The sequence below is a fragment of the Miniopterus schreibersii genome (genome assembly GCF_964146895.1).
Source record: "Miniopterus schreibersii genome assembly, chromosome: 5".
In the NCBI taxonomy this organism is placed as follows: Eukaryota; Metazoa; Chordata; class Mammalia; order Chiroptera; family Miniopteridae; genus Miniopterus; species Miniopterus schreibersii.
The window spans coordinates 82,040,709-82,065,301 of record NC_138106.1 but is presented as its reverse complement, the minus strand read 5'-3'; the positions used below and the strand labels follow the sequence as shown (position 1 = coordinate 82,065,301).

The 24,593-nt window shown below is 47.5% G+C and overlaps 1 protein-coding gene across 3 annotated transcripts in view; it reads right to left on the bottom strand.

Moving 5' to 3' along the window:
• Nucleotides 1-2,003: 2,003 nt before the first annotated feature.
• The window catches only part of CLRN1 (clarin 1), a gene marked incomplete at both ends in the record, with an annotated part of 37,351 nt that continues 14,761 nt past the window's right edge, over nt 2,004-24,593 (bottom strand). Inside the window, 2 exons of one of the 3 annotated variants that reach the window (XM_081138650.1) lie at nt 2,004-2,269; nt 14,966-15,189. In XM_081138650.1, coding sequence (XP_080994776.1) covers nt 2,004-2,269; nt 14,966-15,189 — 490 coding nt within the window. The remainder of the gene's footprint in view (nt 2,270-14,965; nt 15,190-24,593) is intronic. The other 2 variants (XM_081138651.1, XM_081138652.1) reach the window with 2 other exon arrangements.

Below are 24,593 nucleotides of genomic sequence, written 5' to 3'. Positions count from 1 at the left end.
CACCAGACCATTGCAACCTGCGAACTGCCCTGTCCACAAGGGCTAGTTTAGGGGCTTCCTCCCATTCTGGTGAACGTGTCTTGCCAAGTTCACTGCAGAGTCTTCGCGGGAGGGCTTCAGATGACTTTCATGGCTTTCTGCCATTCTTTCCCACAGTGTAACTGACCACCTGGAACCCAGCACCCAACCGTGGCCTTGCGTTTATGGCCCCAGAGCCAGCAGGGGACCCACGTCCTTGTGAGAATGTGGGAATGCTGGCTGCCACCTGAGTGGGAGGTCTGACTCAGCTTAACCGATGTCATTCCCCTGCCTTTGATCCCCACAGAGAGAGCCAGAAAAAGACATCCTGGCCAGATCCCTCTTCTGAGGGCTACCCTTAGAACACTGGTGACCACATATTTCATCCGAGAGAAGAGAGGGAGACAATTTAATAGCACTCCAAGGGCCGGATTGTATTTATTTTTGTGAGTGACACAATTTGCAGGGCCCAGCCTCTACTTCCCACCGAGGGAATATTGTTAGTTTGCCTGTTAGGTTCTCACTGGATTTTCAGCTGCTGCTTGAAGGTTTCTCTTTTTACAGAACAGAGAACAACCAGAGACTTGTTTTCTAAAGAAGAAAGCTTGGTGTTAGAAGTTTTTCAAACCTCTGAGTGGGGTTGGGGGTGGGGGAGAGGTCCAATGAGAGTGTGGGGAGCCTGGCCTTCGGGGACCTCAGGCCAGTAACCCACAGGGTGGCTGTCCCTGTGCTTCCTGCCACTCCTAGCTGCTGATGCTGTGTCTCACCATTTTGGCTGAAGACTTCCATAAGTGGGCTCTAGTTCATTACTAAACCAAACACCCCCTTTATCACTAGACTGACCTGTGGCCTACTAGACATTTCCAGGTGAGTTTCCTGAATGAAGGAAGAGGGACTAATGGTCTCGTGTCAGCCTGTGGGCTGTAAACACCACCAGAGCAAGTTACATCTCAGGGATACAAACAGTCATTTGTTTCTTGTAAATTTTTCCAAAAGGGAAAAAGTATTTCTTTAAAAATGAGCCCTTGCAAAACTGAGTGGCTCTGGGGGTGGCCTGGTGGTGTGCCTCTGCTATTCTCTGCTTTTCCTCTGTGTGCTCTTGAGGATGGCAGTGGCGGAGAGAGGAGGGGCTCGTTCCTGGCTCAGTCATGGCCTTTGGTCATCTGCAGATCAATTTCATGGGTAATGCTGGGGGAAAATTGACCTGGGCCCTGTTTTGTGACAGCCAGACCCAAAACCTCAATGACACAGTGCTAGTGTCATAATCCCAGAACGTAACATAATTGGGAATTAGTGCTCCAGACACTGAGGTTAGAAACAACAGCCCCAATGAGTGCATTTTAGACCAAGTTTACTAGGAAAAATCATTTTCATGCTTCTTCAGTGGTCCTGGCAGTTATCTCCCTTGTAAGTACTGTGCAAATGTCGTGGGGTTGTAGCAGGAGGGAAAATACCCTTAGCTTTGTTTTTTCTTCTTGTTTACTTTTTGAGGTTTGCAAATTTTGATCAACAGGCGTGGATAGTAAGGCTGGGCTTTAAATGAACTCTTAAAAAAAGCTCACTTAATGCACTGTCATTTTAAGAAAGTGATTCCAGCCCTGTTTTCTGGTGTCTGTGGCAACAAATGTGTGGGTATATCCGAAATAGTATGTTTCTATTAAAACATACCCCGTGCCGTCTACGCCTCTGCGAGGGAGTGGGCATCCTGCATGTCGCTGTGTATGAGGAGTGACAGGTTGTCCGTCCTAGTCAACTGCGTTGACAACCCGCTGAAGCAACTCCCCACCAGGCAGCACAACCTTCCAAACCTTCCCTCTGCTCCCTCCGTCTGCAGCCTGAGCCCTTCCTGCACAGTTTGTAAACATTGTCACTGAGGGGTTGGGTGCTCCAGTTGGGGCATCTGAAAGGATGGACAAAATGAACCATATCCTAGTGGCCGCAGTGAGTCCCCTCACTGCCTTGCCGAGCCACAGAAGTGGTCGGCCTCAGTACATTAGATCCGCAGCTACAGTCGTCGTCTCTGTGTCTTTCGATTTTGCGAAGGGGAACTGAAATCCAGCAAGGCGTATGAGGAGCCCATTCAAAAAATGAACAAAAAAGCAAATGAAAACTACCCAGAATGAGGTGGTGTATTTTTCACTTTGCGTTTTGTAGGCGTAAGTCCCCTCTTTATAATTTGCAATTTTTTCTGAGAGGTGGTGAAGTTTCACTTCGGAGGCGAACAAAATCATGACAAGACAGCCGCAGGAGCCTGCAACAGAAGGAACAAACAGCGTTGGGACGGGCATTTCCCCACTGAAAGGCGCAGGGAAGAGCGGATGTGCAGACTCGGGAAAGCCTTGTACCGCGGCCCTCATTTGCATTTGTCTGCAAAAGTATATCATTTCCAATTAGCAACCACGGCCTGAGTCCCCACCAGGTGGTGGGAGTGCCCGGGCGCCGGCTCCGAGTGAGCAGACGTGGGGGCCCTGTGGAGCTGACCTTACGGAGCCGGGGAGCTGCTCCCTGCGTGCGAGAAGGCTGCGCTGCCGGGCATCTTAAGGGCATGGTGGTGAGATCAGGCACAGAGCAGCCACTGCTGTGGTGTGGCTTCAAGAGAACAGATTTCTCAAAACCTCACAGCCCTGCAGGAGAAATGCCTTCACACCACCCTGTGCAAGGCCGGGCTGCCTTCAGAGGGTCGCATGACTCCGCCTCCCCCCCAGAGGGGTCCCTGGGCGAGGTGTGGAGGACAGGCTGCCTGTTCTTGTTTGGAACAGAGCTCAGGAGTTTCGCCTGGGCGCATGGCTGCCTTGAATAAAGACTACACTGCTTGGCTGAGAGGGGCTGGGATGGAGGGGCAGAAAAGTCTCTTCGAGGTATGCACGCACTAGGGCCTCCCTCCTTCCCGTAGCCCAAATACCGAAGCTTTGGCCGCGGCTCCCGCAGACGCTTCGGGTGGCCTCAGAAATGGAAGCCACGTGCTTTGGATAAACAAGAGGAGGAATCTGCATCCCAGATACCTGGAGCCACCAGATCAACCCTGGACTTCCGCCTCTAGGTTCTCATGTGAGATAAAAATAAACATCTGTTTTGTTCAATCCACTATTATTATTTTTCTCTCATTTATCACTCATTGGCAGCCTAATAATAGAGTTTTAACGTGTGCAGCTGCCATCTCGGTGAGACCTCTGCAGGACAGGGGCATCCATGCAGATCGGTGCCTAAAAACTCTAATAGGACCTCTCCCCCTGAGGATGGAGAATGGGGGACCAGGTGAGCAGGTGGCACTGTCAGAGCAGGTGGCAGAGGGGCAGGGGCAGGGGCACAGCCGATGGCTGGGACTCCCAGGGCTTCCTCGGCCTGTGTTGGATTCCAGGCCACCGCAAAGGGGTGCCAGTTAATGGGAGAAGTGCTGAGATGGTTTTCTGATGTAGGTCAAACCAATTTGAGTTCATAACCTGTGAAATTAAACAGTTTTAATCACAAAATCTCAATTTCCTTATGTATAAAATACAAATAGTGATGATACATGATTAGCATTTGACGTTAGAATTGACATGCAGAAATGTTTACTAGTTGGTAACTGTTCTTATGGTTTTTATGTATTACTTTCTTCTCAAAAGTTTTTTTGCATAATTCTTACCCCACCACACACCAAAAAAAACCTGACTACATCAGGTAGGTAACCAGAAAGAATGCCCTACAGTGCCTTGTTCCTCCAAATATTCTCCCATTAGGGTTAGGGCTCCCTTAGGACAGGTGAGTGCTTTTGGTTCTTCAATTATAGTTCATTCAAATACCCTGAGAGCAGCAACATAGTGGCTTAAGTTCCCATTTATTAATTCATTCATTTATTTATTCAACTAGACTTATTACATGCCAGGCATGGGGAAAGTGGTGGAGATTTAAACCTTGAAGAAAAGGTATATGTTTTCTGCTCTAGCAGAGGGTGTAATCGGGCAGGGGACACAGGTAAAGTGATGGTTAAACCAATTGCAACGAGTGTAATAATAAGGGAGGTACAGGCGGTTATCACTGAGAGCATGTGCAGCGTGATGGAAGGTTCCTGAGAAGTAGCTGTAGGAAAAGTTAGCCGAGCAAAGGGAAGCTGACTCTTGTGGGGAGAGCGTTCCTGATGTGGGGGAGCTGCAAGGAGGCCAGGTTTGGGTTGGGGTGGAGGTACAGAGATTATCATGAGGGGTGGGGAATGGGGGAGCAGGAAAGGGGCAATCACATTCCTTTATCAGAATTTAGCTTAGGAATGGCCCCATCAGCTTGACCGTCAACATAATACACCCCCAAGTAATCAAATGATATAATTTTCCTGAAAGTTCACCACCTACTAGCCTCAGAGCAGTAGTTGAGAATATTCCTGTGTAAAATTGTCAACCTATTTTTGTATTCTGAGCTTAACACCAGAGCTTTCCCCTGGCAAAACTGTATTATTCCTTCATTGTTAGATCCAACACGAAGGCTGCAGTGCTCTTTTCTCTTTATCTTTTATTTGAAAATGGTGGAGAAAATACCATTGCTTTTACCAAGAGAGGCTTCTTTGTCTGAGAAGATGGTGAATTTCAGACAGAAGAGAAACATTGTATTTCCTTAGCCTTGAAAGGAAAATTCAAGCTCCATTTCCTTTTCAAGTTGTTAAATATTTTAAAGGTACTACTTTGCTAAGGAGATAGCATCCTAGTGAGACTGCATTTCAAATTCCTGAAGTAAAAGTTGCTTGGGGTGTCTTAAACTCACAGCTTTCCCCGCCACCCCTTATTTATTTATTTATTTATTTATTTATTTATTTATTTATTTATTTTTCCATCACCATTTATCCCTCCTCTACCCTCTTCCACCTGCATCCACAACATTGTTGTCCATGTCCAAGAGTTCATTCTCTCTTTTTTCCTTTCTTGCTCAGTCCCCCCCATACCACCCCCTGCAGCTGTCAGCCTGCCCTCTATGAATCTGTCCCTATTTTGCTTGTTAGTTCAGTTTGTTCGTTAGATTCCACATATGAGTGAAATCCGATGGTACCTGTCTTTCTCTGACTGGCTTATTCCACTTAGCACAATGCTCTCCGGGTCCATCCAGGCTGTGGCAAAGGGTACGCCTTTCTTCCTTCTCAGGGCTGTAAACTCACAGCCATTTGCCACAGCTAATACTTGAAGCGCACAAGCTCTCGAATCAGAACACGTGGTCCAGTGGGTGACAGGATGGTCTGAGGTTCTGCTCTGGATTCTGGGCTTGGCCATCTGGTCAGCTTTGTCATTTCAGAGGCAGAGCATAGAACCCAGCCCGAGTCTCTGCCAACGCTGCTAAGATATGTAAAGGGGAACAACTCTGTGGGTTTAGAATAGTTTTGCTTTTCTCTTGATGGCTCTAAAAGAAACGTGAGATCAAGTAAAACTGTTTATGACTTATGGACCAAAAGGTACATGAAGCATTTCTGTTGGTGGCCTCACTGCTAGGGATGTGGAGGGAGGTGTGTAAGGGATGTGAATGATTGTGAGAACAGGGCTTAGCACGTTTCCAGCATGACTCAGAGTCCAGCAAGGGGCTCCAGCAAGGATCCCACACTCAGGGGTCCTGCTCTCTCTCTTCTGGAGAGCCCTCCCCCCTGGGGTAAGGAGTCCTTGAAGTCCATGGGATAGGCCCATCTGGAGTCCTTGACTCACATTTTAGATATATTTCTGGGACCCAGGAATTCCTTCCCCAAACACCTGAGGACTTTCCAGGGTTACATGGGCATATTCCCTGGGCCAGTCCTCCCAAAGGCAGATTCGGTGGCTGGTACATAGGTCTGAGGCCTGAAGGTGTCCCAGGCACCACTGCCTGGGCAATGGTCGGAGCCGCTGGAGGCCGTTTACGATGTGGATGGAACCGGGCACGGACGGAAAGGGGAGAGCAGCCAGCTCTCCTCCCATCACCACATTCAAGTGTAGAGTTCTCAGGGCTCAGGAATCCTAAATTTGAATCTGGCCTCTTGGGTCCTATGGAGAGATGTTGGTTCAGGCAGGAGGCTAGACCATGCCACGGTGAATAGTTGATTACCTTTTAACTTTTAAATGTCTAGCCTCGGGGTGTGTGAGCTCTCATTCACAGTCTTGCCCAAGGCCTTACGAATGTCAGGATCAGGTCTGCACACTTCCCTCCTCCTTTCCTCAGTTTCCATGAGAGCCCAAACTCAGCTGAGGCGTTTGGACAGATTCCCCACGTCTGTCCATCTGACCAGCACTGCTCCTGCTCACATGGAAGGTTAGAGCACAGCAGATTTAGGAAAGCCTGCCAAGCCTTGCTCCAGCTAGGATGTGGAGCCTTTTACTCAAAGACCAGCCATTTTTCCTTCAGGTGTTTGATTTCCCCACCATCTGGCTGGTACTGTAGTGTGTTTTTTTCCCTTTAATGACTTTGATTACTGAGTTAATTTCTGACTGAACAGAATCCCTGAGTTACAAGGCTGTCACACCATGAATTATCAGTCAATTACCAGGTGTTTGTAATGTGCTAGGCACTGCACACTCATGACTCTCTGGCAGCCGTCAGAATTGGGCACCTCTCTCCTCCAATCCTTACAACACGGGGAACACAGGTCACAGCCAAGGAGGAACCTGCTTCTTCATGGCTGGCTGGCCCCTGAGAGGGAACATCCTGCTAGGGTCTGGGCAAGTCCAGGGCACCATGAGTTTTGGTAGAATAGTATCCTCCAAGGTGAAAATCTATGAAGGATTCTCCCATTTTCACTGAGATTGTATTTTGGGAGATAATAAATTAGAATTGTAATTCCACTTAAAGTAATGGCCAACATTTCCAGAAAGCTAACATGTCACCTTTAGCCCTCTTATAGGTGACAGATGTCAGAGGCATTCCATTTCCTCTACAGAATGATAAATTGATATTTGTTTCTTTCAAGAGCCTTGAAAAATGATAAGTGGGGGTGAGAGAGCCATGACTTTGTGGGTGCAGGTGCTAATTTTCTGGGAAGTCTTGCAATCTCACTAGAAAGCAGGTATTGGAGGTGAGATCCCAGCAACAATTTCTTCCCCCAATGGAAGTGGTTCTGGCTCCCATGGCATTTAGGGACCAATGGCTACTATCAGACAATGGGCAGAGGGTCAAGTAAAGCAAGCTGGTATCTAAGAGTAGATTCTGAGGTCGTAATGGAGAGCAAGTTGGCCATGTGATTCCGAAGAGCAGCTGTGGATGAAGGATTAACAGGAGCCGGGCTCGGCGCTTCCTCTCCCTCTTCTGTAGCGGAGAGGCGAAGAGCCCACAGCTAACTCACGCTTCACCGGCGCATGGTAGTGAGAAGGGTGATTTGTGCAAAGAAGAAATGGTCTTAAAGCACAGTCTCGTTCTGATCAAATTGATTTTCCGAAAAGGAGAATGTCATTTGTTACCAGGAAATACCCAGGGCTGCTCCTATTTTATTCATTCACTCGACAAGTATTTATTGGGTGCTTACACACTGTTCGGGGTGCCGCGGATACAGCAGTGAACAGAGCGGACAGGAACCCCCATCTTCATGGAGCTCTTGGTGTGGAGACAGTGCAGAGAGGGGTAGGAACAAGGTAGGGAAGAACCTTCTTTAGTTTATTGGAGTGTGATACCCACTAAGAGAATAAAATAAAGCAGGGAAGGGGATGCCTTGGGGAGGCCTCAGAGAGAAGATGACATTTCAGTGCCTCCTGAAGGAAGTCAGGGAGTGAGACGGTGGATATTTGAGTAGAAGAGCATTTCAGGCTGAGGGAACAGCGAGTGCAAAGGAACCGGGCGGTGAGAGTGGTGCTCTGGAGGTTGTAGCAAGGACTTGGGCTTTGACTCTAATGAAACAGAAGGGCAGACATACATGCACATTCTGAGTAGGGAAGGAGTCTCTCTGCAATTGTGATAGAACAAGACTGAGCATCTCCTTGCGCAAGGTCATGGCTGGGCCCCTCGCGGAGTGAGCTGGACAGTCCTTGCCCTGCCTCCCTGGCGGGGTGTGGGGTGCAGTCCTCTCACAGCACTTCTGCAGCTCCTGCCTGCACCTCAAAGCAGCTTCTTGCCCGTTGCCACCGCGGGCTGGCTCACTTCCCTTTTCCCACTGTGGCCTCCTTTCTAAAGGCTATGTTGAGAAACTGGTAGAATATTCTTATTGCTGACTTTCCCACCCCAGTCCTTATCCTTCCTCACGCCCCGTGGCTTTGGTGCTGGGACATCCTCAGTCTGTTTCTCGGACCCCGAACAACAGCTCCTCCATAAGGACCCAAGTGAAACAAGACTCAGACCGTTGCAGAATAGTGTGTCCTCAACATATTACAGAGGCCAGGGCTTTAGTGGCACCAAAACTGATGTGCAATGAAAGCATGCTTCTATTTCTGTCCTGCTCTTTATTTTCCTGGTCTTCATGTGCCGTGTATGACTGAGCTTATTTATGGGCCCTGCCACTGAGGTAATTATCATAATCAATTAGACCCATATTCGTAGCACCCCCTTTTAAAGGAAGGCAGTCATTTTATTTGTTTGCCTTGCTTGATATAACTCATAATATGATGCTCTATGTAAGAGAAGACATATAAATGCAATTTGCAGTAAGTCCACATTTTGGAGTTTTTCATCACCTCCAAAAGGCTCGCTCGACCCAATATGTTTAGTATCATCCTCAGAGAGTATCCACTGAGTTACCCAGGATGTCCCACCATTGATTCACGGCCAGTCTTCTCCCCAGCCTGCTCTCTTTAACGTGCAGATCTGGGACTTTGCCGCCAGCGGGAAACTTCTAGAATGGAACATATAAAGGCATATACTCATATATCAGTGCTCCAGTGTGAAACTGTGGGTCAGCTGCTGCTATACTCAGCTCCTTCTCCCTCTCCCTCCCTCCCTCCCTCTCTCTCTGCTTCCTCTCTTCACCTCCTTAATTTGTGTACACCTCTCTTTTTCCCCTTACTATATTCTAAACCCCAAGGGAAGTGTTTTTCACCCTTTTCCCTCATTTTGCGCCCCCACTTTCCCTCCCCTCCCCCTTTATCTCCCTTTGGCTCTTTTACAAGGCTCACTGTTGACCAGTGCTCTTGAAACACCCCTTCTGCAGCCTCCGGGGCACCGCCGTCTCCTGGTTTCCTTCCTCCCCTCTGGACACACCTAGTCAGTGTCCTCTGGTGGCTCCTCCTCAACCCCAAATTCACTGTCGGTGTTCTTCAGGGACTGGTTCCGGGCCAATTTTTTTCTAACTACATTCTCTCCCTAGATGATCTCATCCATTGTCATTGCTTTAAATAATATCTATATTCTGGCAACTCCTACATTTATATTTTTCATCTAGACCTCTTCTCTGAACTCCAGGCTCATATACCCAACTGTCTACTTGACACCTTCCCTTGCACATCTCACAGGATCCCAAACTTGACATGCCCCAAGTAGAACACCTGATTTCCGGTGCTGAGCTCCTCTCCCTGCTTCTGTATTGCCCCAACCTCTAAGCTTGCTCCTCTCCTATTTTATTTATCTTGGTTAATGCCATCACTATCTACTAATTGCTGAAGCTACCTGCAAAATGTTTTGGATCTGCTTTCAAAATGTCCCTAGAATCCATTCGTCTCTCTCCATACCCAATGCAATAGCCTAGTCTTTCACTGGACATTTCTTAGAAGGTAAATCAGCCATCCAACATTTTCTTAAACTCTTTCACAAACTTCTCATGGCAATTAGAATCAATTCTAAAAGACTTTCCATAGCTTTAGAGATCCAACATTAACTGGCATCAACTGATCTCTCCAATTTAATTTCTTTCCATTTCCCCCTCCCTGCCTGCCCCTTGGACACACAGGCCTACTTTCAGTTCCTACAGCAAGGTGACCTCTTTCTCTAGAGTCCTCACATGTCTCCTAGGGAAATTCTCTGAGGGTCCTCAGCTCCTTTGTATCTTTAGAACTCAGCTAATGGGAGTAGCCGTTGCCTACCACCACACTGAAGCCCCCCCCCCCCCATTTTCTATCATAGCAGCCTGTTTATCACCCTGATTATAATTTTTGTGATCTTTAATTGTACACTTTTGTGTGACTCTCCCACTATATTGTAGGCCCCACAAAGGCAGGACTGTGTGCCTGATTCACTGTGGTATCACAGTGACCACTATAACAGTGGTGACTGTGGTATCATAGTGACCACTATAACAGTGGTGACTGTGGTATCACAGTGACCACTATAAACCTGAGTGAGCCCTCACTCAGGTTTGCTGAGTAAATGAAATATGTGCACCTGCACCATGGTTCTCAACACTCATCACTCATTAGAATGACCTACAAGAGCTTAAAAAATACCACTGCTCAGGCTCCACCTCCAGAGACTCCAATTAAATTAGTGTGATGTGGGGACCTGGCATCAGTAGTTTTGAAAGCTCATCAGGTGATTCTAATGTACAGTCCAGGAAGAGAACCACTGCCCACAATGAACTGTGGGGGCCCATTAAGGTAGGGCTAAAATCCTAACTAGGGGAACAATTTCTCAGACCTCGTTTATAATTGACAGGAGGAGAGAGAGCGAGCTGACTCGTGTGGTTTTCATGGAACAATGAGAGGGGCAGGAATGTTACACGAAGGAGGCTGAGGAATGTGATGAGCCAAACTGGCAGCCATGAGAAGTGGAAGGAACGTCTGGTCCATGGAGCCATAGTATGAACAAGCTGTGGGGACTGAAACTGTTATAGGTGGTTAGACAGACATGAGCAGAGCAAGGACAATGGGCCAGATACAGAAGGTCACCAGGGCAGAAAGCCCCAGGTGCCTAGCAAGGGGCAAAACTGGGAAAACAAAAACCTTGCCCCCAGGGTAACCTATTCTCCCAGCATATCCCTGGTAATTCGGTTTAGACCCCCTGAGCGTTTCCTCCTTAAAGGTAACATCTAGGCCTCAGTTGTATTTCAGCTCCAGGCCCAGAAAAGCAGCAAAACCAGACAAGTGACACCATGGCTGTCTTAGGACCAGCTGCATTTACTAATGACCCCCCTGGTGCCCACCAATCAGTGGAGACCAGGACCCTGAAAGGACACACCTGGAAAGATGATGACTATTCTATTGAGGCCCTCCCTTGAGATCTCCCCTAAGATTTCCACCTGCAAGAGAGATAAATAGGCTCAGGATGAAGGACCCCCACATTCATTCCCCCCTAGTGGAGCAAGGCCACTCCATTCCCTTCCCCCTTCTTTTCTCTAAGGGACCTTAGGAGACCTGCAACCAGGGGAGCAGTGGGCAGTGGCAGCTCCTCCTCGGCTAACCCTCTGAACCTGTCTCCAAGGCCCCCTTTTCTCTGACTCCCCAGTGAGCCAAAGCAGCCCAGCCTAGGCCCTTCATTGTTTCACTGTCCTAAGTGTATTCTTGCTGTGGTCAATGAATTCTTGCTTGCTTTTCTACACTTTGTGTCTTGATTGAAATCTTTCCTCCAAGAAGACAAGCACGGAGGTCTTGTCCTCTGGCTGGTAACAAAACCATTGGTGGCCTAATCCAAAGCACTGTTCCCTTTCTTTTCTCTGTCCACAGTCAGGCATGCGCCACAGCAGGAAACACAAGGAGGGGCTCAGAGCACTGTTACTCTGGGCCATGGAAGGTCTCTGCTAGACAGCAGGAGGACCCCTCTTCCCTTCCCTTCCCTTCTCCCCGTCTTCATGCCTCAGGACCAGGCAGCTGAAGAAATGGCCCTGCGATGACATCAGCACGAGGAAAGGGAGAATCTAGGGGTAAGTAGAAAAAGGGAAGGAGATCTAGGAGGAAGGATTCTTCTCTGTTGACTGTGAGGGAGGCGACCTGGGCAGAAGGTGGAAGAGAGCTGCCCCCTGGGGGCGTCTCTAATGAAATGTGACTCACACTGGAGATGAAGGGCCTCTCACTCCATTATTGGCTCACTTTCAGTGTTTGAGATAAGGGCTGTAAAACCCCCACCCTTCCACATTCAGGGTTTAGAGCTGGGGTCACCATGAATATTACAACTTCAGATAAACCTTTCCCAAACCCCAGGCGCTCCAGGGTACTGCTGGAGACTGAAGGGGAATCAGGGAGTCTGTGATTCAAGAGTGACTTTATCCCCAAAGGTCACAGGCTGTGGGTCCATCTGACCCTCACACATGTTTTTAAAAGTTATTGAAAACTCTGGAATTTAAAAATAAGGATTTGGGGCTTAAAAACACACACAGATGATCTGGAAACACTAAGGCCTTTAACCCCTGCAAGACCCAGATCTGGAGCTGGCTCCTTTACATTTCTCCCACTCCCTTCCGTCCCTCATCCAAAAACCTTTATTGAACACCTGCTTTTGCAACAAGTTCAAAGCTAACATATAGTGTAAGCACAGGGTCTGTGTGGTCCCACATATATTCTGTGCTCAAGTTTTTTTGCATTAGACTTGGCCAAAGGCTACAATATGATATGGGACTTGGAGTCATCTTGCTTTTCAAGTACTGTTAGTTTGGTTGTCCATTAGCACTGCCAAATAATTTGTCTTCCAAATGGGCTGTTGTTCTGAATTTTATTCAGAAGCTGGTGTGAGATGACTGTGCCAGTTAATAAGCTGTTGTGTCTCGGCTTCAAACCAGCTCTTTTTTCTCTGCTTTGTGATGCTGGGTCAAGACTCCCCAGGCTCTAGTTCTGCCTGTCAGCTGCTTCCCATTAGTCTCTGCCAGTGGAGAGCATGGGTGGGGGCGGGGAGGACAGCGCAGGAGAGGAGGGTCTGCTCCTTCCACCTGGCGCCTGGCCCTCTCCTGGCAGCCGCAACTGGGAGTTACCCAGACCTTCCCGCACTCCCACAGCCACCTCCTGGGGCCCCGTGACAGTGCCATCTCCTCAGTGGTCCGAGACCCAGCACCCTGGGCCTTTCCTTAGCCTCTAGGTTCTGGTAACTCCAGACCTCCCCTGATTCACGAGCCCTAGGGGTGGTAGCTGCTTTCTGAAACTATGGTTTGTGATTTACCTCAGGGTCTCCTTTTTGTTTTTTCAGTTCTCCAACACCTGTTTAATTAATTCCCTATTACCTGGTTCTCAGTCTCAAGCTTGCACCTGAAGGAAGGGCTTGTGAAAGCACGAAGTGCCCTGCCCCACCCCCAGAGCTTCTGATTCAGTGGGTCTGGGGCGGGGCCTGAGAATCTGCATTTCTTTCAAGTTGCCAGTGATGCAGATGCTGCTGGTCTGGGGACCCCACTTTAAGATCCACTGCTGAGCACTCTATCCCCTCTGTTTAAATAGTATGTGTTCTGTTTTCTAGCTGACCCGACGGATTCTATGGCCTTTGGTAAGGTAGCACACCCAGTGTGGTTTGGTATGTTGGGTGAGGGGAAGTTGTGGCAACACCTACTTCTGACCTCGACCTTCCCATGAGGTCCAGTCACTATCTAGGGCTGTCCCTCCACACCCTGTACCTATGCCCTTGCTCCTCTGGCCCGATTGCAAAGCCCTTGGCTTTCCTTTACCATCTTCCGTCCCCTCTGGCTCATGTCCCACCGCCTCTATGGGCCTACTCTGCTAATTCCAAGCCATTTGAATTCCGGTTTCTCTAACCTGGACTGTACTAAGTGACCAGGTTAACATCTTCCCGGCTTGCTTTTACAAGTCCACGATCCACACTGAATGGCTTACTGTGTGTAGAGCCTCATGCTGGATGCTCTTGCTAGAGATAAACGATTAGAAAGACTTGGACTCTGCTCTCCCAGGGTAATCATCGGTGCACAATTGAAAATTATCTGCTTGTGAAAGATCTGGAAAAAATATTAGCAGAACCCCCACCAGAGAGACAACTACTTTGGTAGGGTGTACCATTTGATTGTCAAGATGAGGGTGGCATAAGACCAGAAAGGAACTCAAGCAATAACGGCTGGAGGCTCGAATGCCTGCTCATGACCAGCCTTTGTTCACACAGAGGGAGCTAAGCAAGTCTGTGGCTGGAGTGGAATTATGCAGAGGGAAGGGAGTGATGTCAAGAGAAAGAAGGGGCCTGGGTCTGGGGACAGCGGAGAAAGAAACGGGGAGAATGGGGGTCTGCAATGCGCTGTTTGCTGGTGTGCGATGTGATCTCTCGAATCTCTCTGTGAAATCATTAGTAAAGCTACTTGCTTCCTGGGAATGTGACAGAATATGAGTCTTTTTGCAACTTTGGAGTTGGAGGAAATCAGAGACATCCTATAGGAAAATGGCTATGGAGGACTTACGTATTGTATTTTCTCATTTTTTCCCTCCTTGTAAACATATCCTAAGCACCCTGTGGCCCTGGCTAGATTTCTTTCCCTTTTCCATCAAGCCTGGCTACGAGTAGCCCAGGTTTACTGCCGGGCTGATGTGCTGGTTTGGAACTTCCCCTCGCCCGGGCACACCTGCCCTTAGGCCACACGAACTGCCTGCGGGCCTGGGGACAGCACCGCGTGTGGGTGCAACACTTGTCCTTTGCTGTTTTTGATGATTTTTATTTATTTTTCTGATTATGTGTAAATAAATGCACATTACTGAACATTTGTAAATATTAAAAAGTATGAGAAAAAATTAAAATCACCTATAATTTTACTGCTCAGAGAAAATTTCACTGCTTACCAGCAGAATGGTCTCTCTCTCTATATGTTTATGTACTATATATGGAGGCTATATGGAGTATATATACAATATATACTTGTATATATTCTCTCTCTCTATATATATATATCAAATTAGTTCCATGTTTAAAAAATTTTATATACTGCTTTTTATTCCATTTAACTTTTTGATACAAACATTTATCCTTTTGATTACGTCTCATTCAAAAATAGAATTTAATGTTAGCATCGTATTATTTGCATAGACTACTGTATTTATTGAAGTCCCTACTGTTGGATAATTATATTTTTCTCCACTTTTTGCTGTCATATATAATGCTACTGTGAACCTTTATGGATCTACCCGGCAGCTCTATATTTGAGTAGACCTGTCTTTTGACATTGAAAACACACTTGTCTCCAGGGGTAGAATACGGTTCTTACCTGAGATGAAGCTCAGAAGATACAACCCTAGTGGGCCGTGCAGAGTTGCGAAGGGCTTGCCGAAAGCGTTGTACATGAAGAGGGCCGTCCCTGCCATGGTGAGGACAATTAGGATCATGGAGAAGAGAATGACATTGGCGTGGATACTCACTGGGATCGCTTTGAGCAAATCTGGGAAAACTGGAGGTAACACAAAGATGAGAAGAAATTTAACTAGCAGTTGTCTGCAAGTGTAATTTTAAAAACATAATACCTGTATTTTTAACTTCAACAAATCACTAAAATCCTTCAGATGAATACATTCTCACTAATTTATAAGGGATTTATAAAATGATTTAAACACGGGATTATTTTATACAACTCACCAGTAAAAACTAGCAAAGGAGAGGTTTGAGGGAATTTGTTTTCTGTTTTGGTCATGTAATTCCTTCAATAAACAAATGCTGGCTTTATAACCAAAAACTGTACATAAGCTTGATGACCAAAACTTTTTAATTTAATTTTTTTAATTTTTTTATTTTGTAAAATATATCTTTATTGATTTCAGAGAGAGGAAGGGAGAGGGAGAGAGAGAGAGAAACATCAATGATGAGAGTCATTGATCGGCTGCCTCCTGCACGCCCCCTGCTCGGGATCAAGCCTGCAACCCAGGCATGTGCCCTGACCGGGAATCAAACCTGTGACCTCCTGGATCCTAGGTCGATGCTCAACTGCTGAGCCCCGCCCAGCCGGGCTATTTTTTATTTTTAGAGAGAGGAAGGGAAGGAGGGGGAGAGAGAGAGAGAGAGAGGGAGGGAAACATCAATTGACACCCTCCCACGACCTGACCAGGGACTGAACCCTCAACCTGGGTATATGCCCTGACTGGAAATCAAACCCACAACTTTTTGGTGTACAGGACAATACCCTAACCAACTGAGCCACACAGGCCAGGCCGATGACCAAAACTTTCACTGACATTTCTCAGTCATCTATTTTATTTAACTCTATCTTAACTTACAATGACATTTTCAGTTTGGGGACCTCTGGGAGAGTTCAAATAACAGGAGGTTTTCATATTTCCTTTGCTTTAAAGAAAAGGATATTTGCAGTCAACTTCAATATTTTGATGTAGCACAAGCTGTGGGAAAATAATTTCTGGTGGTACAAGAAATATTTTCCATTTGGAAAACACGCCAAGTCTATTTCTAGATTTCGTGTTCAGGGTAAGTTTTTCTTGTTTGCAGAGGAAATGAAATGCTTTCTAAATGGAGGGTTTCTCTTATCTGCTGAGGCATCAGCATGCTTAACATCAGCAAACCTGACAAAACCAATCTGGGGAAGTCTATTTCAGTCCCTTTTAGTTTCCTAAACATTTAGTGTTTATTTATTGAGCACCTACTATGTGCCAGGCATTCTTCTAGGTGCTGGAAATAGAACCATCAAACAAGATAGACAAAGTCCCTGTTGTCTGTGGAGTTTATAACCTAATGGGAGTAGATAGACAAGTAACAAGTAGACAGACAAATGTGATACCTTATTGCCAAAGATGGCCATCATCAACTCCTTTCCTTCTTTTGCACAACATAACTTCCCCTTTAAGAGGTAGAATTTATTCCTCAGTCCCCTTGCACCTGGGCTGGCCTATGACGGAGCACCTGAATAGGGCAGCAGGCACCAGTGCCAGCTATGCACCTAGCCCTTGAGGGGACCGGCAGCTCCCACCGGTTTCCTTTTGGAGGCTTGAGCTGCCTCCCGGGAGTGGTCCAGGCTGCTCTCCTGGAGAGAGGGCCCCCCTGGAGGAGCACCAAGCCTGGGGGAAGAGTGTTAGACTTCTGGCCAGCAAAGTCTCCAGGTGACATCAATCTGGCTGCTATTTAACTATAAAGGTAGGAGAGACTCAGTCAAGAACTGTCCAGCCGAACTTAAACTTTTGTCTGAAGCCTCTGGGCTTTAAGGGAGTTATTGTGCAGTGGTAACAATCAGACACTTTCCGATGGCGACAACGCTATGGAGAAATAAAACGGTAATGGGATTGGCAGTGACTGGGTGAGTGATTGGGTGTCAGGAATGGAACACCTGAACTGACAGCTGAATGTTGAAAGGAAGTGGCTGTAGTGATCTGGGGAAGAGCACGCCAGGGAGAGGAGCACAGCCAGGGCAGGAGGGAGCAGTGAGCCTGGTGAACATCTGGGGAAGAGCACTCCAGGGAGAGGAGCACAGCCAGGGCAGGAGGGAGCAGTGAGCCTGGTGAACATCTGGGGAAGAGCACTCCAGGGAGAGGAGCACAGCCAGGGCAGGAGGGAGCAGTGAGCCTGGTGAACATCTGGGGAAGAGCACTCCAGGGAGAGGAGCACAGCCAGGGCAGGAGGGAGCAGTGAGCCTGGTGAACATCTGGGGAAGAGCACGCCAGGGAGAGGAGCACAGCCGGGGCAGGAGGGAGCAGTGAGCCTGGTGAACATCTGGGGAAGAGCACTCTAGGGAGAGGAGCACAGCCGGGGCAGGAGGGAACAGTGAGCCTGGTGAACATCTGGGGAAGAGCACGCCAGGGAGAGGAGCACAGCTGGGGCAGGAGGGAGCAGTGAGCCTGGTGAACATCTGGGGAAGAGCACTCTAGGGAGAGGAGCACAGCCGGGGCAGGAGGGAACAGTGAGCCTGGTGAACATCTGGGGAAGAGCACGCCAGGGAGAGGAGCACAGCTGGGGCAGGAGGGAGCAGTGAGCCTGGTGAACATCTGGGGAAGAGCACTCCAGGGAGAGGAGCACAGCCGGGGCAGGAGGGAGCAGTGAGCCTGGTGAACATCTGGGGAAGAGCACGCCAGGGAGAGGAGCACAGCCAGGGCAGGAGGGAGCAGTGAGCCTGGTGAACATCTGGGAAAGAGCACTCCAGGGAGAGGAGCACAGCTGGGGCAGGAGGGAGCAGTGAGCCTGGTGAACAGGGGAGGTGGAAGATCACTTTGCTGAGCTCAGATTGCTGCCCCTGCTAGGTCCTGGTCTATTGAGCATGGGAAGGAGTCTTCTTTTAATTCTAAATTCATTTGGAAGCCACTGGAGGGTTTTAAGTAGGGGAGTGACACAGTCTCAATGATGTAAAAATATTGCTCTGGCCGCTGAGTTGTGAGTGTAAGGGGAGGGGAGACCCTGGGTGGCCCCATACAGTGGCCAGAGACGGGGCCTGGCCCAATGGAGTGGGAGTAGAGGTGGTGAGAGGTGGTCAGATTTGGGATATATTTTGGAGATAGAAGACAGGACTTGAAGAAAGAGTGGAATTACGGGTAACTCCTGGATTTTCGGCCGAGCAACTGAATAAATGGCGATGCTATTAACCGAGATAGAAATAGAAGGAGCAGGTTTGGGGTGGGAGTGAGAAGGGACGCAAGGGCTCTGTTTTAAGTCTGGGTCATGTTTAAGACCAAGTGGAGGTGTCGAACAGGATCCATGTGTCTGGGGGTGCAGGGAGGAGGCGGGGGTATGTGACAGGTGGAGCTGGGGTATAAAATGCAAGGAGACGGTCTCTCTCCGGGCCAGCCCTGCACTTGCGGAGCCTGAGAGTGAAGGCCTCCCTAACTTTTATGTCCTAGCTGCCTCAGTGGCCTCACCCTAGCCCCGGCCCTGGCCCTGGCCCTGGCGGAAAGCCATGGACAGGTTATCTAGGGAGAAGCTGTAGTTAGAGGAAAGAGAGGCTGGGAAGGCGCCCTGGGGCTCCCCCGTGTTTTCCCACGCAGGAGAGAGAAGGTGGCTGAGGCGATGAGAAAGGGAGCTTGCGAGTTGGGAGCAAACCCGGCAGCGGGACAGTGGGGAGGCCCAGGGGAGGCAGTGTTCCCCGAGAGAGGAGGGGTCAGCGGTGCAGATGCAGGGCCCAGGCCTCAGCGCCCCACCCTGGGCCAGGCCGTGGTCAGAAAGGGGCCCGGTGAGGGGTGCGCGGGTTCAGAACAAACCCTCGCCGCCGGGGGTAACTGCCTGCCTCGGTCCACGCGCAAAGCGCGCCTCGCCTCGTGGGGGAGAGGGGCGCCCGCTTCACGAACGCCCACAGGGCGTTTGCAGCTGACAGTGTTCACGCGGGTCGCACTCAGGAGTCGGGGCAGGTCATCTGACTGCCGAGGTTTAGTTGCACTATATTTCTTTTATTTTCTCACAATAAGAGAAATAAATGTACATTACAAGCCTAGGAGATACCGCTTTTCACAAATCATATTAACGAAGATCGAGGCTTTCCGCAATGTTCCAGGGAGCTGGGTGTAGGGAAATGGGGACCTTGTGCATTTTCTTAGGAGTGTAAATGTTACGCTTCCTTGGAGGCAGTTGGGCACTGACATGCACATGTTCCTGAGCTGAACAATTTTATTTCCAGGAGTGTACCTTATGGATGTTTTGTATACTAATCCTATAAAATATAGCAAGTATATTCATTGCAGTGTTTTGCTTTTTTGTAAAACAAAGGATTAGAAATAACTTATATATCTATCAGTATGGCATCCATACAACAGAATATAAGTCAGTGATTACAAACAGTGAAGCGAATCTATGAGAACAGGTATGGAATTATCACCAAATGTGTAAAATGAAAAAACAAACCAAACAAGTGAAGAGAAATGTGCATCATTGTATCACTTAAGGGTAAGCCAAAGGGGAATGTATATAGTAATGAGTAATTACTTAAGTACTTTAGTTACCTGATTGAATTCTCTTAACAAACCCTTAAGACTATTATTAGTCCCACTTCCCAGAGGAAACACTGTGGCTCAGAGGCCATATAACATGCCCAAGATTTATACTTAGTAAAACGAAACGTCTTCAAAGAACAATAGACTTAGTAAGTGGCAGAACAGAGATCTGAACTCATGTCTTTGCTCTTAACCACCTCAGGGACAGGCATGCTCATGTAGGCAGAGACTATTTCTAGAAGGTTATGTGTGGAACTGGTAACCTTGCTTCTGGGGAGGGAAACTGAGGGATATTTCATTATGTACCTTTTAGCACTATTTGGAAAAACATTTTTCACTGCCCTGCAAGAATTTATGTACGTAATATATACATAAATATTTTTTTAAAATAATTAAAAGAATCAATGAAGACATAAAATATTCTGGTGCCTGTTCTAAATTAAAAGAATCTTAAGAGACATATTAACCAAATGCAGTGTATGGATATGGTTTGTGACTTGACTGAACCATTTCTAAAGTACGTTTTTGAGATAACCAGGGAAAATTGAACATAGACTGAATATTAGGTGATATTACATAACTGTTACTGATTTTGTTGCTTATATTAATGGTATTGTGGTTGTGTTTTTTTAGTCTTTATGAATTAAAAATGATATGGATGAATGGAGAGAGAGGGGAGAGAGAATGGGGCAAGCCCTCAGCTCTGTTAGGAAGATACGGTAGTGCAGTGCGGGTGTCCAGCTCACAGGTGCTGAGCTCCTGCTCTCGGAGACCACAGGGGTCCAGTCCACTCTGCCTGTGTTCTGGGGGTGCAGAGGGAACTGACTACAATTGCCTGCCCTTTGGAGCTCCCAACTGTTGAGACAGCTCCATCAATCCAAACTGCTGATATTGCACTCAATCAACTGTTGACTTGGTTTTCACTAGTAGTTACCAAAAACCTGCTTCCTTCTATCTCCCCCCGCCCCTCCATGAAGAGAAGTCACCTTCTTCATCTCCGATAGGGTAGCTAGGCGAAGCCTGTCTGCAAATCGAGGGTTGTTACCACATTGAATCAAATGCAGACAGAAGTTGCACTGATTTGACTCCTGGAAAGAAAAGCCAGAAGCTAAAATAAATTATGTGCAGCATTTTAATTCTTATGAAGTCTCTTAAAATTCCCACGGTGGTGAGAAAGTCACCCAGCAGGTTTAAGTCCTCCCTGTGCACTATACCTATGTTTTATCAGGTTTCTGGCTTTGATGAAAATTCCCCGAGTCTGCAGTGACCATCTAGAACTCTGCTGACAGCCCCCCCCCCCATTTCCCAGCCAACACTAATGTGACTTCTCCTTGGCTGAAGCTGAGAGCAAATCATTTGATAAATATCAGGAGGTGTCCCTTTAATGGCTTTGGAGAGTGTGTGTCCAGGAGGTAGACTTATTTGGCCTTCCATTCTTTTAGGTTTAGAATTACAACACAGAAAAAGGATTTGAGCATTTTGATCTATGGAGGGGCCAGCAAGTCCAGAAATTCTCCAGAAATTACTTGGTTAGTTGTGACAAGTGCAATGCAGTTATTTCTTAAAACGGGTGGCTGATGTTCACATTAGCAGTGCAGGACTGGGCTGCGTGTTCAGAATTACTCTCTTTCATTCTGTATCCCTGGTTTCCTCGGACTCCTCTTCCTGAAACCACCCCAAGCCCCTAATCGCCCTTCTTTCCTCTCCATTATTTCATCACCAAACTTCTGCAAAGAGCACAAGTAGCAATAATAATAAGAAAAATAACATTGGCATTTCCTATGTTCCAGGCCCTTTATATATAGTACATAAGTCTACACATTACATTCTTACAACAATATAAAGAAGATACTATTTTATCTTCAGTGTATAGATTTTTGAAAACTAAGACACAGAGACGTTAAGTAGCTTGCCTGAAGTCACACAGTATCATTGATACCTTTGCTTTTACTTTTTCCCACTTCTAAGATTCAAGTAAAATTAATATACTAAAAAATCCTCCCTTTCTGGTGTATAGTTCTGTGAATTCTGACAAACTCATAGAGTTGTGTAACTGCCACCACAAAGAAGATATAGCACAATTCCACTTTTCCAAAAACTTCCCATTTCCTGTTGGCAGCCCGCCCGCCCCCATCCCCAGCTCCTGTGTGTGACTTTATAAGAAATTGCCAAGTGCTTTCCAAAGTGGCTGAACCAGTTCACCTTCCCACCAGCCATGGGAGAGGCCCAGTTGTCCCTCATTCTTGCTGGCTCCTGGCAGGTTTTCAAAAATTGTAGCCATTTAATAGACCTGTAGTTTTCCACATTGTAATTTTATTTGCATTTGCCAAATGGTTAATGCCATTGAGCATCTTTTTTGTGAGTTTCTTTGTCTTCCATATATCTTTTTGGGTGAAGTGTCTGTTCATATCTTTTGTGCATTTTGTTTGGATATATTACTATTATTATGAGTTTTGAGAATTCTTTATGCACACTCGGCCCTTTATCAGATAAGGAACTCACAAATATTTTCTCCAAGTCTGTGGCTTATCTTTTCATTCTCTTATCAGTGTCTTTTGAAGAACAATTCTTATTTTTATGAATTCCAATTTATCAAGTTTTTCTTTCATGTATCATGTTTCACATATCAAATATAAGAAATCTTTGCCTAATGCAAGGCCACAAATATTCTCTCCTATGTATTTTTCTTGACTTTTTTTTTTTAATTTTAGGTTTACATTTAAGTCTACAATCCATTTGATTAATTATTTTGAATTTTTTCAGTACTTAGAAAGCTGAACTTAACATAAGACCCCATAATGCCTTTTCTAGATATTTCCTAAAAAAATAAAAAACACATGTCTACACAAAACTCTGTGCAGATGTTTAAAGTGGCTTTATTCATACTCACTAAACACTGGAAACAACCCAAATAGTCATCAACTGGTGAAAAGCTAGTAAGCTGTGGCCATCCATAGGATAAAATGCCACGCAGTAATAAGGAGGAACAGGCTATAAGTGACTCAGAAACATGGATGGCTTGGAACTGCCTTATGCTAAGTGAAAGAAACTCAAAAGGCCTGCATGTTGTATGATTCTTTATATGTGACATTCTGGAAAAACCAAAATGATAAGGACAGAAGCAGATCAGTGGTTGCCCAGGGTTGGGGGTGGGGGAGGAGACTGACCACAGAGGGGTACAGATGCCTCTATGCATTAGTCAAAACTCATAGGCCTGTACACCTAAAAGGGGTAAATTTTACTGTATGTAAATTAAACCTCCGTAAACCTGACTGCAGACCAGAGAAAGTAGGAAGAACACGGTCTGGAATGAGTAGGGTCTCGCAGATTTGAGCAAGAGCTTCAGCAGAGGTGACCACTGGGCATGGAGGAAGGGAGAGCTGAGGAAAAGAAATGAGCTCAGGGCAGAGTCAGACACCCCAGGGCCTGGTCCCCTGTGGGAACTGCCGCAGGTTGATGGGTCTCTTTTCCTCCCCGTAAAATGCGAGTGTCCAGGAGACAGCCTGGGAAAGGGCCACGCATTTGAAATCCGAGGAGGTTCGCATTATACTTCTTTCCAAGAACACCCTAAACCTTGATTTGAAACCTTACCTGAAAAATAAGACTAATTCTACCTTTCTCTGAGATCTGAGAGGACTCAGTGACATCAGCATAGGAAGTACCTAGCACACAGTAGGTGCCCAGCAGAGGTTCACTGTGGCCTGGCCCCCTAAGGCCCGTTCCGCCACGGCCCAGGACCGCGCCTCCTCAGACACTGCTGAGGGATGCTCTCCTCTCCCCCTCTTACTGGACCCGCCCCACAAACATGCTGTCACTTTCTCATCTTACACACACATCTCACTGAAGTCCTCCTGCAGCTACTGCTCCTGAACCCACTGCATGTGACATTTCTCAGGCAACAGCGGGCTCCCGGCTGCCCGACGCAAAGGTCCATCCTTTATCCTCGTGGTGACTGGTCTGCGGCTCACTCCTTCCTCCCAGAAACGCCTTCCTGCCCTGGTGCCAGACACTGCCCTCTCCCGGTTCTGTTGCCACCTCACCAGCTGCTGTCCTGCTCCGCCTGTTGGTTCACCCCCCCGGGTCACCCCGGGGCTGACTCAGTCCTCATGTGCCTTTCCTTCCGCCCCTCCACTCGCTCGCTTGGTGCTTTGGCCAGTGTCATGGCTTTCCCTGTATCCAATGGGCAGTTCCAGCCCAGACTTCCCCCGGAAGCCACACCTGCCTGCCTTCCAGTTACCTATTGAACATCTTCTATCATCATTATTATTATTATTTTAATCCTTACCTGAGGATATGTTTTATTGATTTTAGACAGAGAGAGAGGAAGGGAGGGAGAGAGAGAGATACATTGATTGGTTGCCTCCTGTATGTGCCCCATGCCCCGACTGGGGATCAAACCCACAACCTAGGTGCCCTGACTGAGAATTGAACCCGCAACATTTTTTGGTGCACAGGGCAATGCTCCAACCATCTGAGCCACCCGGCCATGGCCCTGTTGAACACCTTGACTGGGGTATTGAATTGGCATCTCAGTGTGCCCCACACTGAACCCATAGTCCTGCTTTCCTCCACTTGCGTCCTTTCGCTTTCTCCATGCCAGCTGCTGGCGGCTCCGTTCTTCCCTGCCATCATCCTGGACTCTCCTCTTACTCTCACATTTCATGTGCAACACATTGGGGCAACCTGTTGGCACTACCTTCAGAATGTGGTCACTTCTCACCACCTTCACTGTTCCACCCTGGTCTGAGCCACCATCAGGTCTCACTTGGGTGCCTGCAAGGGGTCCCTAAGAGAGCTCCCTGATTCCACCCCTCCTTCCTACCCAGCAGCCAGAGGCATCTTTTAGAAGTGAACTGGTTTCTATCAATCCCCTGCTCAAACCCTCCCAGTGGCCTCGTCACAGTGGCCTACCAGGCTATGCATGATCGGGCTCCTTGCCGGACCCTGACTTCCTCTGCCACCCGTTTCCTTGCTTAGCATGCTCCA